General features: G+C 34.7%; 1 protein-coding gene across 3 annotated transcripts; it reads right to left on the bottom strand.

Moving 5' to 3' along the window:
- Nucleotides 1–2709: 2709 nt before the first annotated feature.
- On the bottom strand, nucleotides 2710–20856 carry LOC114194350 (transcriptional corepressor LEUNIG-like). 3 transcript variants are annotated; one of them, XM_028084512.1, is made up of 18 exons: nucleotides 20576–20856; nucleotides 20043–20140; nucleotides 19821–19930; nucleotides 16543–16935; nucleotides 16372–16451; nucleotides 15877–15952; nucleotides 15732–15807; nucleotides 15461–15510; nucleotides 14097–14411; nucleotides 13757–13963; nucleotides 11759–12001; nucleotides 11540–11657; nucleotides 8365–8474; nucleotides 8019–8168; nucleotides 4780–4935; nucleotides 4573–4689; nucleotides 4039–4245; nucleotides 2710–3169 (listed from the first exon to the last, which is right to left on the bottom strand). In XM_028084512.1, the coding sequence occupies exons 1-18, from the start codon at nucleotides 20605–20607 to the stop codon at nucleotides 3026–3028; spliced, it is 2682 nt and encodes an 893-aa protein (XP_027940313.1). In that variant the 5' UTR covers nucleotides 20608–20856; the 3' UTR covers nucleotides 2710–3025. The 3 variants fall into 3 exon arrangements, with proteins under 3 accessions (XP_027940313.1, XP_027940314.1, XP_027940315.1); XM_028084513.1 differs by having other exon boundaries at nucleotides 15732–15798; XM_028084514.1 differs by lacking the exons at nucleotides 19821–19930; nucleotides 20043–20140; nucleotides 20576–20856 and adding an exon at nucleotides 17805–17827.
- Between the last annotated feature and the right edge of the window lie 430 nt (nucleotides 20857–21286).

Here is a 21286-nt window from a genome sequence, read left to right as displayed (position 1 = left end):
TTTCATTAAGAAATTTAACAATATTTTTAAAATATTATTACCTATCTATTTAAAAAAATGTCATATTTTTAGTGACATTTTTGTAGAAAAAATATTACTAAAAATCATATGTATATAGGATATAGGATATATTTAACATTTGACAAAATATTACTTGAAATGAGTATTTTTTTTTTTTAGAAACAATAATTTTAGAATTCCTTAGCAAGATATTGATCATTGTTATTTGTATACAGTAATAAAAATAGACCCCTCTAGAACTTTGGAAGAGCACGTTACTGACATAATAAATCAATGACAGATCACCACATACAGTTGTTTGATCATGACATCTCAAGAATATAATTAATTATTTGAAACAGATCCACACTATTCTAACTTTAAACCTTTGAGTACCGAGTTCAGATTTTCACTGGTTTTTCTTGTTGAAAGTTATTTTCATTTTTTTTCCTTTTCTTTTCAGTTTATACTCTCATCTCATAAACAGTTCTTTTAGTTCCTGAATAACATGGCCTTTTAGGGTTCATCAAGTAGTTAAGTTTAGAAACCTCTTTGTATATGATACAAATTTATTTCATGCTTTTTTTCAGTTTTAGTACTGTCTACCACTTTATGGAATCTATTTGAATAAAACCTTTTCATATTTAAAAGATGGATGTTTTTTTCTTCATATGTTAAAAAATACTTCTGCATAAATTATCAGATTTTGGAAACTTAAAGAAAAAAAAAATCTGCAAATTAAATTATGGAGAAGTCTATTTTATTGTTCTATTTCTTTTTTTCTCTTTACAATATTTATGCAGAAGTTCTTGTAGTCATAGTTATATTCTTTCTGCATATATCAAAGTAAAGTTGCTGTGTTTATGTTTTTGTTTTGTTCTCTATGTCTCAGTTTTTTTTCCCAATATGATGAGACAAAGGAAATCCTCCTAGTTTGGTTGTCCCAACCAGAACATTGCTAAGTAATGTAAAGATGAGAGAAAAAGAGAAGAAAAATTAAAATGCAAAAGGATAAGAAAAGAAAAGGGTGGTGGTGTTTTCTATTTTCTGCTTTGTGTGGTCCAAACTAACAATATAATAATTCTTTCCATTATGCATAATAAGAGGATTCCAGCACTTGAAGGGCCCAAATCCACATGATAGGGACCACACTAGTTTCTTACTTCTTTTCTCCTCTGTTTTCTCTTTTTTTTTTTCAGTAAAAAAATCATAAAATAGTGAATCGTGAAGGGATTATACCAGATCCATGATAAAAAATGAGACAAGCTTCAAAAGAAACTGAAATCTCTGTACATAAAAAGTTGATACTTAATATAAAAATCTAAACAGACATAAAAGAATACCCCAAAAATATGGAAAACTATAAATTTGATATCATTATAAATCTTGAGACACTTCTTTCGTCTACCTCTGAAAATCCAAGGAAGAATACATACAGTTCCTCCGTCTACCTCTGAGAATCCAAAGAGTTTGTAGATTTATCTTTCACCCTTCTTGTTTTGTGTAGGGTGGCAGAGAAAAGAAAAGTAATAACAATTTGATCTAAAACTTAGAAATAAGGTTATAAAAATCTCTCAGAAGTGATTGATAATGTAACAAATTTATTGATCTCCACAGATGATTAAACTATGTATAAAATGATCATGATCATATAAAATTAGAAATATATGATGGTGCATTGAAATGTCTAATGGTAACTAATACAATGAAGTGATTAAAATGTTGAGTAATGATCAACTATCTCACTTGTGAAACAAAATTCATTTCTCACCTAATTAACCACACATCAAGGTACAAACTCCATGGCAACAATATCATATCTCTTCTCAAAACTTGCAAGGAGATTGTGACAAAACACAGTGCAGATTAATATTCAATATTAATGACTTCAGACAACCCTTCTGATACTAACTACCCCCAACACATTTTCATCTCTAAAAAGAATGTTTTTAAGAATTTTCCATTAATGTGAAAGAAAAACATTAACTTCTGCATAAGAGTACAATTAAAGTTGTTAACTTCTTATCAAAGCTACACTCAACAACATTAATGGTGACCAACACATGTTCCCTTTTTGCACAAAGATGCAGCACATATTGCCTCTTTGCATTTCTGAATGTTCCCTTTTCATATCAACTTGAGTTGCTGCAGATATGGATTATGCACAAGAAAAAACTTAAATGTGTTTCAATACTTAACTCATAATTTTATTTTGCTTTTGGTTCGTATATAAAAATCTTAAATATTGATTCCTGTAAAACTTCTTTTCAATCTGTCATTTTGTTTTAAACCGAGAAAATTATATACTTTAGTTCAATCCTTCTAATATTATGATTATGTTGAGATTGTGCATTTAAAAATATTCAAGAACTAAAAAGTAAATAATCCATACAATGACAAACAAAATATTTAGAGGGACTACAAATACCAAAACCAAGACAAAAATTCAAAGAACAAAGTCAAGAAAAAACATTATATGAAAAGCAAAACATGATCATATTTCAGGTACCAGAAATATTCCAGTCTAATAATAAGAGAAATGCTTGCAATCCACTATAAAAGAAAACATGTCATTTACTATTAACAGATTCTTTAATTACTTCAACTCAATTTACAGATTTTAAAAATTATAACCGATAATAAATTATATATTACAATGAATATCGGAAGTGAGGTGCTAGCAGTCATAATTATAACAATAAATCTGGATGACACAAGATTAGAAATCTCCAAGTAAAACAAATATGAAACAGAGTACAACAGGAGTGACAATATTACAAAAGTGAGTATTAATGATTACATAGAAAATCAGATTATACCAAACGGCAAAAGGGGAAGGATGACTGATCAAGCTACATCATAAAAGAAGGGCACATAAACTAATGATCAAGCTACATAAAGGGAACATAAACTAAAAATATGTTGTGAGGGGTGGTTGATCAAACTACAAAAAGGAGGACAAACTACAAACATCATTCATTATCAACACTGATAAAACAACCTGTATTGATGAGACACAACCATGTCACTTCCACAGCTTCACAAACTTGTCATGACTGGCTGAAGCAACCAAACCATTTACAGTAGAAACCGCCAATGCGGCAATAAGACCTTCATGAGCGGATAGAGTCATTGTCTTGTTCTCAGTCATGTTCCACAGCTCCAATGACTGCACATTATGGTATCAATTGTAACAAGTCAAAATTACAAATCTTGCTATGGATTTGATTTAATACTATTTGTCAAGGACTTGAAACATGGTAGAATATAATCAAGTCAGCTCCAACATCTTTCTAAATCACCATGGAGTCAGTTGAATACAAAGCTATAAGAGCTTTAGAGCTTCTCTACCAAAAACAAAGCCCTATATTTTCAGTAAAGAAGCTCTCAAAAACACTTTAGCTTGTATTCAAACAAGTTCGTATCAACTAACAAACAAAATTGAGATATTAATAACGGAATCACATTTACAAGAAAAATATGAAATAGGTATATTTGAAAGAATAGTAGTTGAGTTGGGATTCAAATCATGAATCGGAATACCCATTTTCCAAATCACGCATGGGAACCCCCAGATGTTTTCAAAACAGCTTTTATCCTTCAAAAAAAGTTTTTTACCCCCAAAAATAATCTCATTAAAACATTATCTGATTTGGTTTAATTAGAATCCTTTAGCAAACAAATGTTATGTTTTTAGAATTCATAATAAAAAAAAGAATAGGATTTGAAACTATTCATAAATCAGGGTTGGAAGGTCTAAACAATTAATTGAATTTATTTTATCCGTTACCCTTGTCAACTAATGAACATGAAATCCAAATAATTACAACTAAAACCTGATCAAATGAGAATCAAATCAAACCAAATTTGAGTGGATATCTAAATACACAACGTAAATCCAAAAGGATTTCAAAATCAATTCTACTTCATAACATTTCAAACAAATAATTCCATTCATTAATTAGATTAATTCCCAAAAATTTGTGATTACAACCATACTTATTAAAAGGAAACAATAAGAAAAGGATTTATACTTGCCTCGTAACAACCAACTACCAAAAGCGAAGAATATGTTGGATGGAAAACACATGAGTGAAATTTATTGCCATTGCAGCTAAGCTCGTGAACACACTCCCCTTCACTCCCTGATCCAAGAGTCCAAACCCTGACAGAGTCCTCGCTGACAGATGCCAGGAACTCCCCAGAAGGATCCCAACACACAGAATGTATTGATTTTGTATGTCCCTACAATCATTAAAATCAAAGATACATGAGTAAAGTTCGAGTAAGATAAGACTTACAAGAATCACAAATTACTGAAGTCACCAAAACAACAAATATCTAATCCAAAGTTGTTTTTGAAATATATACCCGTCACAAGTATTTGACTCTTATAGAAAAAATAACCAACATTTCTTTTCCAAGACCTCTCCTCCAGAAAAGACAATTAAGCAAACAGATAGCATGAGGAGCATTAGACTACAGTACACACACGCTAAAGAATAAGAGCATGTCTAACTGGAAGGATTTATCCTAACTCTAGCAATACGTAAAAGAAAAATCCATACCAACCTTTAATGAATATCGGCATACTTGTGTTTCCACATCAAGTATTGAAACAACATTCTCAGCAGCTGCAGCTAGGTACCTCCCTAGACGAGGTTGAAATCTCATCTGGGCAGTGCCACCCTAACCAGAAGGAAGATTTGTCAGTTTAGCAAACTAAAATGAAAACACAATACACAACCAATTAAACAAATGCATATGCTAAGATTCTACCTTTGAGACTCTAGCACAACTGCCATTCTTAATGCTCCAATATCGTATCTCACCATCGACATCACAAGAGCAGATAAGATCATCTTTGTTAGGGTGAAAATCTAGTGACATAACAGATGCAGAATGACCAGTAAAACTACGAAGCGTATATCCAGGCTGCATTGGGAATTAAGGAATTAAATATCAGCTAAAGCAGAACACAAAGAATGAAAAACGCAAGCACATAACCCATCAAAATCCAGATAATCTGCAATCATTAGCAACATCCCAGCTACAAATAGACCTGGCATTCAAATCTACCCACAATAACTAGAAAAATTTTCCAGATCACATATAACTGTAAATAGACGAAAGCAGTCAGATTTGTACACAGATCATTGGGATGTTAGAATTCATAATGCAATTCAAGCTACATCTGCTAACACTAAATATCACCAAAAACTGAAAAATCATGTTTTATGATTAAAGAAGTTCAATAACTTCACTTTGTAACTTCCTAAGCATCTATAAAGAACATCAAAGCAGTGTATCCCCATCAGAGTGCGATAACCTGTAGCCAATTGAGGTTCCTAGATACAGAGCCATGAATAACATTTTCGTTGCAACATCCTTGTAGCATTATACTACAGAGAACCATGCTTAAGAAATCATATTCCAGGAACTCAGCTCATGGACTACGTTTCAAATCCATAGCTCACTATGGACAGGAGTAATTTGATGCATTCTGTCATCCTTTATAGTGTGTATTCTCTCCTCTTAATGTCAGAATGGATAATAGAAAAAACAGAATCACATCTAGATTCAGAATGTTTAGGAAAAGAAGACCTCACATGTTTCCCTAATTGACATGATTCACATTCCAAAGTTTGGAGACTATTGAGTTCAGGGACCATCTTCTTTAGTTTCGTCAAATGAGGATGTCCTAAGCGGTCATGTAGCAATTTAGGAGATGAAGCAACACAAGATATAGATGGGCTAGAACCAAGGTAATAAAGGCCCCTAGATTCATGTCCTTCGCCAATCATCCGACCCGTACCACGTTCCTGTATGACAAAAGAGTTGGCATCAAAGGTTACTGAACAATTTAATGATTTTGTTAATTGACTTAAAGAGATGAGACTAAAGGGACACTCAGGAACGAAAAAGAACAGATTTTAAGTTCAAAGAAGGAGAAAGAGAAACTTGACCAATTCCTTGGGAAGCTACTTTGGATCCATTAGCAAGGGTTATGAAATGAGATGTTTTAGGAAAGGAGAGAGAGGAGAACACGGAGATATTACCAAAAATATGATCAGATGCACCTGAGTCAATAATCCATGGGTTGTGACTCTCCGTAGATTGTGAAATGCAGGCAATTGACAAACTAGGAGTTGTAGATGATTGAGCTAGGTTGCTGGATTTCAACTTTAAATATTCCTGATATTCATCTTCAGAGAATTTTGTCTCAGAAATTTCAGCTTTGGAAATATTGGCTATCTTTCCAGGAAAGCCATGTAGTGAGTAGCAATTCTCTTGAGTGTGGCCCATTCTTTTACAATATGTGCATTGGGGACGCCCTCTAGCACCACGCCCTCCTCTAGCACCACGATTTCCTTTACCACAAAATGAAATCATAGTAGAAGACTCAGCATTCTCTTGGACATTTCTATGCTTAAGGGATGGAACACGAACGAGATGTGTTATCAGGTTCTCCATAGAAGGGACTTCTTGACTAGTTAGAATTTGATCCCTAATATGATTAAATTCCGGATTCATTGCTCGAAGAATCATAACCATGTAAAACTTATCCAACTTTCCTTTTATTTCTTCTAATGAGTCCACTTCAAAGAACACCTTTAATTCCTCAACAGCAGATTGAGGTTCAGCCATAAAAGTTACCATATCATTGTCAGATTGCTTTAAAGAAGATAGTCGATTAGCCGAATCGTAGAGCCGTTGGATATCATTTGTGAATATATTTTGGGCCTTCTTCCAAAAAGAATGACATGTTTTAAAGGCCCTAAGCGTACTCAAAATATTAGGCTCTACTGATTGCCAAAGTAGAGCACAAAGCTGAAAATCAGTTTTCTTCCATTGCTGAATTTGATCTTGTGGCACTGAGCTTCCATCTTCTTCCAAATGATCATGAAACCCTTGACCAAGGAACCAAAGTTCCACAGATGCAGACCAAGACAAGTAATTTTTTCCATTTAATTTTTCCGAAATTATGGAAGTAGTGCCCGAAAAAGATGGAATACTCCCTGAAGACATGATAAGTTGACAGTAGCTGGTGGACTATCCGAAAAAAAAAAAATAGCAGAACCGAACAAAAAACAGGGGTTCAAGAAAGAATCTTAGGGTTTTAGGAGAGAGAACCCTAGGAGACTCACCAAAACGCTGTGAAACCAGAAACGAAGGACAAATATGGACTCACGATGCTCCGGCGAGTCAGACGAAGGTGGTCTGGAGATGATCCGGTGACGGGACGGCGGCGCGTGAAGCAACAAACGGAGGCGCGACCACCGGGGTTGGATTGCGCTCCTCGAGGCGACTCGAACCCAGGTGCTGGATGGCAAAAATACGGCGGCGGATGGCGGCAGCCGACGGCGGACAGCGGCGGACGACGGAAGACCAGTCCTTTGACACAGACAGGCAGAGCGGGATCGACCCACTCTGATACCAACTTGAAATTAAAGAGAAGAAGATTTTAGAGTGAATTTGAGAGTGTGTGTTCTCTCCTCTTAGGTTTCAATATTTATAGTACATGAGATACAATGGATGAGAGGAAAGAGGAGAATTCTAGAAGATGCTCCTAGGAACTAGAAGTAAAGCATGCTCCTAGAAAAATGAATCTCCTTTAAGACTATTTATTCTAACAGCAACATCCTTGTAGCATTATACTACAGAGAACCATGCTTAAGAAATCATATTCCAGGAACTCAGCTCATGGACTACGTTTCAAATCCATAGCTCACTATGGACAGGAGTAATTTGATGCATTCTGTCATCCTTTATAGTGTAATTAATTAAATTTATATCAAGAAACGAGAAAAAAATTGATATACTGTAATTATTTCAATAAGTACATATTTTCAGGAATAGAAAAGCAAACACATTTTGCAAGCACCTGTGTGCCATGCTTTAGAATCAGAGAAAATCTTATTTGTATGACATGCATAGCCAAGTTATTACAAAATATAGATATTAAATCTAAAGGGAAAACCAGTATTATTAGAGTAAAATAAGTATTATGAACTAACATTATCAACATCCCACACCCTGACAGTTCTGTCATACGAAGATGTTGCAAGGCGAGGCATGCTTGGACTGAATCGGACATCAGTGATTAAAGAAGCATGCTCTTCAAGAGTAGCCTTTTGTTTTAGAGTATCTGTGAACCATAAAACAGCCTGCATTATGAAAAAAAAAAGGAGAGAGAAAATGTTACATTCTATATATAAACAGATTAAGTAATAGAGGCTTTTATAATTTTGTTCTTAAATTTTCAAAGCAGATTAATGCTATGTTCACAGCAAATTTGCGTGAAATTGGTTGAAAAAGAAAGCAATAAATAAAACTATTTCCCAGAATAATGTATAAACTAACCTTTTTGTCATGTCCACCACTAGCAAGCAATTTCCCATCAGACGAGAAATGGCAACAGACAACTTTGTTAGTGCTTGCACGTACAGAATTCACCTGAGAAAATGTAAAACCTGAAAATAAAGTGAACCAATGGCCTCAGTTTCTGCAGGTATAACTATTTATGCAAGTCAATAAATTAAAGAGTAACCACCTTCAAAAACAAAGTATATAGCTTTCAATACAATAAATCCAGAGTAATCAAGGAGCCCTTTGACATATATGAATTTGGCCTAATGAGCATTGTAGGGTGTTGTCCAAAACATTTTGTACAACTAAGCAAAATGAGCTAGTTTACATTAGGATATGGTCCAGCCTTTCATTTAAAGTTAGGACTACAGCACTTAATATCAATATTACTGATGACATGCGGAATGTTTACATCCTAGGTGTGCCGATGGTCCTTGGACCACATTTTATTGATTGGCTTTATGCAATCTAAGCTGCATGTGAGTTGATAGGAACCCAGAGCTATATAACTAGTTGCATTGCAAAGCAGTTATATAATGGCTTTTGTATGGATCCGAGGAGGAAAAATAGTATTTACATAAAAATTATAAAACAACTATTTTGCATGGAATAAGACAGGCCCTGACAAAGTTGGTGCCGCTGACGGACTCACACAAGGCCATCAGAGCTGCAGCAGCAGAAGTGACACCATAGTTGGAGCCACCCTTTTGGATTCCATGCTTTATTTTTTATCTCCGAGGCTTGGTTGACCAGACCAAAGTGGTGTCTCTGCTGTTGCAGCTCTGATGGACTTGTGTCAGTCAGTCTGGCACCAATTTTTTCAGTGCCTCTTATTAACCATGCTAAACAGCCCCTTCTGTAAATAGTTTTTTATACAACTTTTATGTAAATACTTTTTTATCCAACCTCAGTTCGATAGGAAAGCCAATAGAAATAGCAACATGGTTATATTATTAGAGACGGATTTAGCTTAAACAGTAAGAGGGGAAGAAAGGAGCTTTGTTGTGAACAGATAGCTTCAGGTATCGAGTAATGGTACAGTTGAGAAAAGGGCTCCCAAACAAACTCACCAAAGCCATCCCAACCTACTCCAGGGGTGGTTGTTATTGTGAGTAATGACGCAGGGAAAAATTTCAGTGGGACACGTGGCCATGGATAGGAGAAATATGAAAAGTGGAGAGAAGGTTGTTAGGAAAAGTAACAGAATTGCAAACAAACCAGCGCGTTACAGGGACTAAGGGGTATATGTATGCAAAAGGGAGGAAAAAAAGGATAAGGAAGTTAGTTATGAATCTCTCTTTCTGAATGTTCTCTTCTCTGTCTGATTTCTATTGTACTCAGAGTGTGCTAAGTTTATCTCCTTTGGAAATACACCAGAAATTTCAATCGTCCCTACTTTTTGCTATTACTGTATTTTAGTTTGTGCAGGAGACATTCCAGTGGTGTTACCCTGAGCCGCATCATTTGTTCTAGATCTAGAGTCACCTCCAATCTGTTGTTCAGTGTGTTTTTTCCCCAGAAACTCAGGAACCCGATCCAAATTCCAAAAGCCTCTAAACCCCTTCAAGTGTATAGTCTAAGATTAGTTAGGCCCACTATTACCAAACAGCTCATAGGTAAAGTGGGGGATGAGTTAGTTAAAGAGAGATGATGTCAGGAACGGAATTGTCAGGGCTACAGATTCTTCTCTGACCTGGGAGCTACTGCTCTCAGTTATTATCCTTTGTATGATTAATCATATAGAAATATATGCAGGACCGATAGTAGTTGCTATCAAATGGTGTAAGCACACAAGAATGACTTCACAATTATAAGCTTTGGAGGCAGGGTTGACTCAAGTCTCAAAAACCAGGTCCCATTGCTTCAGAAAGGACTAATTTGTTTGTTGTCATGTTTCGACCCTGAAGGAAAACTCCAGGCAGTTGGATCCTTCAATTACTAGTGTTGATGAGATCACCAAATCCCTTTAAACTTTGCATACAAAGACGTGAGATGGATTCTTCAGCAACAAGAACTAAAGTTGTCATATGCAGGAATGCTGACACCAAATGGAGGCTCTTCATCCACTGTAACAATTTTGGATGACCTTCAAATTTCGAAGCAAGTAGAATTGCCTGTGTTCAATGGAGAAGATCCAGTTCATGGATAGATAAGGGAATCACCACTCGGACAGAAGTTGCATCAGAACTAAGGATGGAGTTCCTCACCTTCACTCACTCTTCACCTTGAAAAGCCTTTTAGTGGGTTGCTTGTCTTTCTTTCCCAGTTTTGGCTTTGTAGGATTTTCACCAAGGAGTTTGTGGCTGACTGACGCTTCTGTTTATGGGATAGGTGCAATCCTCATGGAGGACCAAAGACCCATAGCAAGGATCTTTCACCAGAAACCTTGTCTAAATCTATGTATGAAAAGAAATTGTGAACTGGCTGTTCAAAATAGTGAGACTACCACATGGGAAGAAGTGTCTAGGTGTTTACAGATCATAGGATCCACCAGAGAATTACCACTATTAAGAAAGAAGGAGGGTGTGTGGGTAGGGAGGTGGTACAGAGAAGCTTCAACCGTTTGAGGCTTTAGATCTTGTGTGGGAAATGGCTCTGTTTCCAAAGGTACAATAAAACCCAAAAACAATGTAAAGTCCCAAAAACTACCCTCACTAACAATTACATAGTGAGAACACTTACAGGTTTTCCTCCAACTTTCACGTGCCAAAGCCCAAACAATTTCCTCTAATTGTCTCAATAGCAAACAGTTGCGACTTTAAAGTCGCAACTTAATGAAGATCTTTTCATGCTAAAGTGTCACAGTCGACCACTCTGCTATGATAGGCCCACCCTACCTTATGATGAAATTTAACTTATTTACCACAACAAAGGACAACAAGGATCAAATTCTAGACGACCTGATCAATGAGCCATGCCATGAACCATGCCATGAACCAACAATCCCAAAAGCTAAAACCTTGAGTTATTGGGTGAAAGCATATGAACAAATTAATATTTAAGATACTTAACAAAATCTACCACTAATAAACAAGAACCTATGAAGAGAAATAAATTATTTTTTTGCATTCAAGTGAGGGAAGCTTTATTAACTATATGCACTTAAGAATCTCCTTAGCAAGGGGAATGGTAGAAATTTTTATTGCCAATAAAAACAATGGTACTGCACCTTTGCTTACATCCATACAAGGACCAACAGTATCCCTCGGGTCATTATCATCATGGGATAAAAAAGACTCAACATTATCATCAAGTGATCCATCCTCCACAAAACGATCCACATCAGCCTGCAATTCAAGATCCTTATCATCCCACTGCCAAAATGGAATGACAATGAGCCTACATGGAAGGAACTTATTATTCCTTCCATCGATTGAAAGCCACTTACCAACTGGTTTGAAGGTGATGTAAGAGTGCCAGCACCATCGGCAGCAAACATAATCAATGGCTTCGAAGAACTACCACTATGAGGTAAAGCAGGCATTGACATCACATCACCGGGTGTATGAGTTGAGGGAGTCGAGGGTGCTGAACTTGGAGATGGGCCAGCTGTATTAGCTGTTCCAGAACTATTGGCAGGACCAGAAGATGCAGGCTGCTTCCTCTTTCTCCCAGTCTGGCTTTTGGAAACCTTAAACGCATTTAGAAGAAACCATGTTAGGAATCAAATTAATGAAAGATTATAAACATACACTAGATTAATGTCTGCCAAATCCAGGCGCATAAATTTGTGCTCAAATGATCAGATAGAAATAATCATAGCGTTAAAAATTCAATGAAACGAACAAGTGGTGTGGAAGTTGCATTTTACAGGTTCAATTCTGTTGCCGCTTTACCAATGCATTACTGCATATCTGATCTGAAAGTTTCACAAAACCTTTTTACTACTCAAGTTTAGAAAAATTGAGGTTAAAGAAGTTAATGTAATACTTGAGCTCAACTAATTCAGGAATTGACAAGTAAACGAATACAACATCCCTGATGGATTGCAAAACAGCTTCCAAATCCCATTGTAGTAAAATTATAAAAATCATGACATAATCCGCAGTATTCAAAATTAAGAGAAAAGGAAAACACTAACAATATCAATAAATGAATGGCTCTTTCAATATATTAAACATAAGAGACAAACTCCATGCATCAGAAAATCACTATTTACTATATGCTAATTGCCAAGAATCTCCCATACACATGATAATTCCCTTAAACATTAAAGAAACTAACAAGCTACTAACTATTAACCATAACTTTAGGAAAAATAATAGCTTTGAGAAACAAGTAATGACACTATTGTCTGTATGCAATTATTCAAATATCAAACACTATATATCAAATATATTTTTTACAAAACTAAAATGCACATAATTCTTTCAGCATAAATTATTTTTCGTTAATCTTAAAATGACTTGTACATGGCAATGTGAAGCTACAAATTTAATAAAGCATTTATTTAAAATGTGAATAAATAAAAGGTTATCAAAACATGAACAACAATGAGTTAGTTAAAAATTAACAAAATTGCATAAACAGGAAATTTCATGAAAGTTATTATATTATAAAACTGTTTTTTACAATATTTCGCAATTACAACCTATATTGTAATTTGCAGTGTCACATTATAGTGTGTATAAACGTCAATTAAAAACACATGCTGTAGAACAGAAAAAACAAAATGCACCCCTGTAACTGTTGATTTTTGAATGAGTCTCTAAATTACTCTCTGGGCATGACAAATTTTATCTTGCATTTCAAAAAATACTTCTAAAATGTCTTCATTAAATATTTTAACAACATTTTCAGTCGAAATAAGATAATGCCAACATTTAATAGAAGCGGTTTGACAATCAAATATAAACTCGGTTATATACATGAAATTTAAATTTAGATGTTTACAGAAATTCAAAAGAATTAAAGAAATTAATAGTAAAGAATTATTTAAAGAAATTCAAATTATTTACAGAAATTCACCTATCACTCAATCTCCAAAGTCAATAGTTATGTATTATATTACAAGTCAAAATCTTATATTATCAAGATTTTTTATATTATGTATGCAAGTATATATGTATATATATATATATATATGTGTGTGTGTGTGTGTGTGAATCAGGTATCAAATAGTCATAGACTACTATAAAATTTTGTATACATGATCTTTGTGAAAAGATCTTTCAATCTAACAATGGTTTTGACAAAATAGTATCTGATTGAAAGTTATTGAATAGAGTAATAACTGGTAAAAGTCACATATATGTAATTTAATCCCTCTCCATAAATAAATAATATATATTGGTGTATTGTACTAATGATTTGATAAGAGAGGAATTGAAAATTTATACATAGCCTCAATTTCTCCAATATTAATGGCAACCATAAAAGGACTGACCTGATCATTTCCTCTAAAGGAGTTTGACATGCTACCATCCACATTGACACTACCACCACCTGCCCCCATTTTATCCTGTTGATGCATGTTATGATTTGAGGACTGAGATTGCTGATTTGATATAGTATGTTGTTGCAGTTGCTGTTGCTGCTGCTGTGGATTGGCATTCTGCTGTTGTTGATGTTGGTGTAAGTGTGCCAGTTTCAACTACACAAAGACATTTACAAGATGCAACTGGTGACACTTCCGGCAAATCCAAGCAATTATAAGTAGGACATTTTAAAAAGCTATGCATGAACCATTAAGAATATGGAATGACAAATTTCAAGAGAACAAACACCTTCATTAGCATCTCTGTATCACTACGCTGGAAAGCAGGGCCACCTGCTTGAAGAGGTGATCCAACATTTGATACTACATCACCCACAGGGTTCGAAAGACCATCCTTAGCTACACCCATATTCCTGTTATTCAGCAGCATTCTGAGCCTTCTATTGTCATCACTGCCAGATGGTGATGCTAAATTTTGTTGTGCCAGAATTAGATGTTGCTGATGTTGTGGTGTCAACATTGGAAGTTGATGAAATGTTTGAGGAGACTGTATGAAAGGAGGTTTCTGTTGCTGAAGTATACCAGAACGTAGTTGCTCCAAACCCTAAGAAGGAATAGAAAAAGGATAAACACAGAGCATCTTAATAACTCAATTTTTAGCTTAATCATTAAGACTCCAGTAGGATAGAAAGAGATTTGAGGGGAAAGTATTAGGGGAGAAAAATGAAGAAATAGTAATTGAGTGATTTTTGGGTAGAATTTTGCATTGTGCAGATTGGTAAAATTAGTAGGGAACAATATAAGTTGATTTCAGTTCAGCTGTTTGCTATGCGGGAAAGGAAGGAAACAGATGATAAATATTATGAAAATATAATTTTGTATAAATGATGAATTTTAATTTTAAATCAAATATAATTTTAATTCAAATCTACCAAAATATGCATTATAATTACATGTTTATTTATTTTATACTTAATTAGTTTCTAATAAATGTGCATTAAACGTAAAACAACTATTTAAATCTAATTACTTCAAAAAAAAACATTTTCATGCTCTAATTTATGTTCTTTAAATTAAATTAGATTTAAATAATTTTGTCTGATACAAAAATATGGCTAACTAACACTTGTATTCTTTAGTATTCTTTAGTTCGTGCCTTTCAAAATTGTTCTTTAAGATGCGTAATAATATATACTGTTCAAGATTAAAAAAATGTGGGGCTCATGGACTTTTTATCACTTCTCCTTTCAAATTTCCTAGTAAACAAACAATGGAAATATTTAAACATTCATCCAAATTATCTCCTATCTAAAATCTCTCCATCCAAATCACCCTAAACAAACAAAGACTAAAATTGTCAAAGACACAAAGTTCACAGGGTGATTGCTAAGACTTCAGATAAGAGGCCGCTATTTCTATCAACCGAGGGAGATTGTGCAAGGTTAACAAGGAAGGCTACTTCTGCCACCTCATAATGGCTCTCAAGCAGTATAGATGGGATATGGTTAGGGTAAAAAGATAATAGCTCCAATTCCCATGCATAACATCAAAAACAAACTCTCAAGTTTAAAAAAAGTTTAGGAAGACAAGATTTTTTCCACTAACAGTAACATCTAATTCAAAATATACATTAAAATAAAAAAGATTACTCACCGTTAGTGGCCACCCTTTTAGAGTTAAATTGTTGCTACCTTGATTTGAACCTGACACGAAAAATCTCCTGTTAATTCAATTTGGGTGTGAAAGTAATGATATCCCAAAAATATCAGTTTTAACATTAAATCCCAAAATATTCTCACAACAGACTGGTGAATAAATTGTAATGAAACAACTACATCAAAAATATACCACCAATAAATGCATGCAGATGAGATTCCAAATTAATAAAATAACCAGTTACATTAAGGACGTGATGAAATAATACCAGGCATTGCTATCAATGATCCTTCAGGACCTGCAGCTCTGGGATTTATAACGGAATTGATCTCACTCTTTATATCCTGATTAGCAAAGTCATAGTTAAACAGGTGATAAGAAATATTGTGAGATGTAAAAGAACACTAGCATACCGGAGTAGACCCTGGTAGTTGACTACGACCTTGAACTTGTGGAGACATTGCACCAGCAGCACCATGCAAAACTTGGCTGAAATCAAGATATTTAGTACTAATAAAGTCACATGCGTAGCTCTAAAGATAAGAGAATACCGAAAACTAATATAATTAATGGAATGCCAAATAGATATTCAAAACCCAGTAAAATAAATAAAGTTGCAAATAAATAACTACTAATTCAAAGCCAAAGAAGGAGCAGACCCTTTCAGCTCTGGTCCCTACTCTCCAGAAAAGTCAATCTGGCTTCAACATTGCCTACCATACAAGATCCCTTTTTTGTCTCATGTTGATGAAGTGAGCTTCAGCTCATGTGATTTCAGTTCAAACTTAAATTAGCTCAGCTACAGCAAGACTAAACAAGCAAACTACCTTCTTTACCGAGCATATACCTTACTATACTAACTTATGACTAAAACAAGATACAATAAAAGCTTAGTTCTAAAAAGTTACCCAGAAGGCTGGCCGGTAGCTGCAGATGACTTCAATATTGAGGCATGATTTGGGTCCAAGAGTTGGTCTCCAAATCTTTGCTGTACAAAACACCAAAAATATAGTTATGATTGTATATGCCATTAAAAAAAGTAGTTCATCTTTATAATAGGCAATGGAACATTTCCTAACCTTCATTGCTGCATCTTCCAAAGAGTCCCTTTGAAGGGGAAGTTTTAACCTTTCCTCGTACATCTTTGTTGCCAGTGCATTTGCAGTGCTAGGGTTTCCAACCAACCCATTGGTACCACCATTTAAGAGATGGGTCCTATCCCTACCCTGCTGCTGCTGAGGTGGTGGCTGCTGATGTTGTGGCTGTTGTTGCTGTTGCTGTTGCTGTTGTGGTTGTTGCTGCTGCTGTTGCTGCTGCTGTTGTTGTTGCTGAGCCCTCTGTAACAGCATTTGTTGCATCTGCATGTGTTGTTGTTGCTGCTGCTGTTGCTGCTGATGTTGTGACTGCTGAGGTTGTGGTTGCTGTTGTTGTTGCTGCTGTTGTTGTTGCTCTCTAGCCTTCATAAATTGTGTCTGGAAAGAGAGTTTTACAAACTATAAACATGAAGTGATAATTCACATTTTTTTCTTTGTTAAGCATGCCAACAATTTTACTCGGGAAGCATAAATATAATATGATCAGAAAAACAGCTATATCCTGCTAACAGCTATCAGTCCAAGAAAGCAGTACAAGCCAACAACAAAATCTCTATAGTGTGATAGTAGAGTAGTTGGTAGAATGGCCATTACTATAATGACAAGTTAAAAGAGTGAGTTATTTTAAAGAAAAAAATACACAAGATCACCTACCAGGACTCAATGAAAATATAAAACAAAGCATAGAGGCCTCTTCAATGTGAACAACAAACGTCCCAAAGAGAGAGACCACAGAACTATATTCCAGAGTTGTGGCATGTGTGTTTTGTGTTGACCAGAAATTCAACTGACGTGCCATGGGTTCACAGAATCGCAGCTGGGAGCCATGGGTCAGATGATAGGTGTCAAAGAAGTTGAGGCCAGTGTCATTCAACCTTTGAAAGGGGTGACGGTTGGGAAAGTAAGGTCAAACGAAACAAGAGGAGCAGAAATCCCAAGATGGCTTAAACAGCACCAAACATCAATGTTCAAGGGCGGAAAGGATTTTTGTCTGAATCAACAACAGTCACAACAGCTGCAATAGCAGCCATGATTCATGTCACTCCAGACACAACAACAAACTGCAAGCAACAGGGCTCCATAGAGCATCTCGTAGCTGGGACATTCTGAAATACTGTTATAGCATGCAATTGACTACTATGCCTAAGATCATGTTTAGGATTGAAATTTTTTCTTGCATAGGAAAAATAATAACATTAGTGTGTACTATACAAATTTCTGCAATTTACAAAAACAAGCAAACAGACCTGCATGGATCAGTATTCCTGCTTAGAACCACAACTAACATGCAAAGGCCTCTACAAAGATAAAAGCAACAAGTATCACAATCATGGTAGTTGAATCGAGATACAAGTTATGTACTGGAGAGCTTATATTTTGAATAATGAATCGTTTTGTATAGTGAACAGTAAGATTCATAAACATTAGAAAACATAACCTATACTTAAGTATATAAGACATATAAACATGCAAAGATACGATTAATAACAAAACAACCACATAGTCAAAAAGAGTGGCTATATCGATGAGAATTTACTACATAAGTTCAGAACCACAACCCTAAAAGAAAGCATTCTTGCTGCATAAGATTCCGATTACCATGGCTATATGCTGCTAAACAAACTTTGCATTATAGCCATCTGAAATAAGCACTATTGCTGCTGCTATTTCTAAGAAGATTTTCACAATACTTCCAAGCTATGATGTCTCAATACTTCAATTTGTGTCATGCATCTATGTCCAACATGTATATATATCCGATATTCAAATACTTTACCGATACTTATCAATAAAGCATCTAATTTGTAAAACACTCATACTTTTATGATGACAATAATTTATAATTTTATATTTGATAATGTCTAATAAATGTGATTTTAATTTGGATTCACAATATTGCAATTATATATCAATTAACTTTTAAGAATTTTATACATTTTTCAATATATACATATCACTAATCGTATCTTGATATTTTCAAAATGAACATATTGTTGTATAGGATATGTATCATATCCGATACACGTAATCCATGCCTCATAGCTTCCAAGTAATATTAGGTTCCCTTTTGTATTCACCCATTTTTATAAAGCAAGAGTCCATCAGAAAACTCACTCAGCAGCAGTAGCACATGAAAAGCAAGGGATGGGACCAGCTATAAGGGAGCAGTATCGTTGCACCAACACATGTTACTGAAGAGTAGAAGGGACTACCCGCTCATTTCCTGATCTTTCGATGTTCCACTGTTCCACTCTTCCTACTCATTTAATGCTAATGGTTGGAGGGGAAGTACAGACAAACCATTAAGCATCTATTTCCGCTCAGTTCACACTAAAACAAAAAGCAAATTTAGGGTTTCTATCAAACCAGGTTGCACGACTTGAACCAGCCCGAATGCAATTTCACCACAATTCAGGGTGCTATTCAAATAAGAATTGCAATTCATGCAATTTCAAGATTGATTCGGGAGAAAAACGAGTATTTTGGCAATTTGCATCGTGGAGGAGAAGAATCATATCGTACAATTCGTAGTGTGTATAGCATGATAATTACTACCATGCTCACAATACCAATTTTAAAAAAAAAAATCATGAGTTGAGAAGGAAACGTAAGCGGACCTCACAGATTGAGAAATATTATTAACCAAGTGAGGAACATGAATTTCTAACAGGTCACGATCCCTATGAGACATTTATGCCTAGAGACAAGTTAACCAGTTTATTAACCAACTTCTCAAATTTCTTTTCCTAGATTTACAAAAATATGCCATAGTAGTATTGACATAAATTTACTAGACAACAAAATGAAAGAAATCTTTGGCATATAATTTATGGTTTTATTTCAGAAAACACCAAAAATCATTAATAAGTAGTCACCAGTGGACAAATAATCACAGGCTCAAACAAGATATTTTTCAAAATAATACAGTCACCTAGTCAGCATCCTGGAATTAAAAAATAAAGATCTAACTATGATCTTATTTAATTAAAGAAGAATCTAAAGATCCCAAGTTTCCCCAGCAGCTAAACCGAGCCATACATTAGTAGGACGCACAGTTTGAAGGTATAATTGATTCAATGTATACACTTCCTTATTAAATACATGAATAAATACCGAAAAATAAAATAAAATAAACTGGGAGTTCATCTTAATACCACTTTTTCTACCCTAAACTTACTAGCACAACCAAACTACTGCGGTTTACTGTGCAAAAAGAAATATGCTAGGTGTAAAACTAACCCATACAAAGTTAGTCAACCAACCTCGATATAAGATGCAGCAACCTCGGAGTGCTTCTCATTGGTCCTGGCAATAAATATATCCCAGAAAACAGACCACCACTCGAACAGAAATCCTCCGGGTGCATCAATAGCTGCAACCCCACATTCCAATTAACAAAAACAATCAAACCAATAAAATTAAAAAAATGAAAAAAAATAGGAACATTAAATCCAACTAGACTACTTCATTTCAAGGTAACTCACCAACAGGGTCCGACGACACTTTCCCTTCAGCTTGAAAAGCCTGAGCTGAGGCCTTCAAATCCCTTTTCACTAGGTAATCATGGATGTAAACATCTAACCTGAAAATCTCACAGCGCAAGCAAGTAAAGTTTGAACCATGAGAACCAAAGTTCGGATCTTTACACCATGCATGTCATACAAAGCAGTAGACCAAAAACCCATGTCAAAGTCAAAACAACAACACACCCAAATGCAGGGAACCAAGAGGGTACAATTTCATCCAATCTAAAGCTACCCCTTAGGCTTGCAGAGGCAAAAAAACCCTAACATGCCCATCAAAACATCCTCACACATTCACAACAACACAACCAAAGCAAAGCAAATAGAGCAACCCAAATCAACCCCAAAAAGAGACAAAAGCAACAAAGAGACCCAGAACCCAAATCAATAAAAAGGATATATTTTTTTAGAATGAACAAAATCCCATTTGTCAAAACTCACAAACACGCAATTGAAAGTTGAAAGAAAAACATGAATAGAAGAATAACACTCACATCTTATCAGCTTCCCAGTTAGTCTGAGACATGCTGACAGAGCAAATATTGATGGGTAATGAAGGAATGAATGAGTTCTGTGAATGTTTGTGAAACTGAACAGTAACAATTGCAAAAGACACGAGCTTTTGATGCAGCAGAGACACAGAGTAACACAGAAGGAATGAGAAAAAAGAACTGAAAAAAAAGGGAAACAGAGAGAAATGGAAACGAGGGAGGCACAGCGCACAAAGGAGAGGATTTAGGAGAAAAAATCAAAAGGGTTAGAACTAGAACAAGCTTCAAAGTCTTCTGTTGGCATAATTATAATAATAGTAATAATAATATGATAATAACATCATTTAATTTATAATTAAAGAAACTTTTACTGTATTCAAAATCATCTGAAATTGATAATTCCATCAAAATTTCATTCCTGATATTTAATAAATATTTTAACATGTTAGTAAGAGTTATATACTACGTTTTAATTGATAGTATTCACATTTTTTTATTTTGTAATATAATATTATAGTATGTCGGATTATTAAAATTAGTATAAATAAATTATTGCGTTTATTAAATACTGATGATAAAAATATCAGAGAATTTTTGGAAATAAAATTTTAATATGGACTAAATTTAGAGGCGTGATCATTTATTTAATCCTTTCATTTAACATCACAATTAAAAAATCTATTTATTCCAATTATATTTAGTAACGCATCTATT

This window comes from Vigna unguiculata, chromosome 8 (assembly GCF_004118075.2).
Source record: "Vigna unguiculata cultivar IT97K-499-35 chromosome 8, ASM411807v1, whole genome shotgun sequence".
Taxonomy (NCBI): Eukaryota; Viridiplantae; Streptophyta; class Magnoliopsida; order Fabales; family Fabaceae; genus Vigna; species Vigna unguiculata.
The sequence above is the reverse complement of the archived record's forward strand: the minus strand, read 5'-3'. Positions and strand labels throughout refer to the sequence as shown.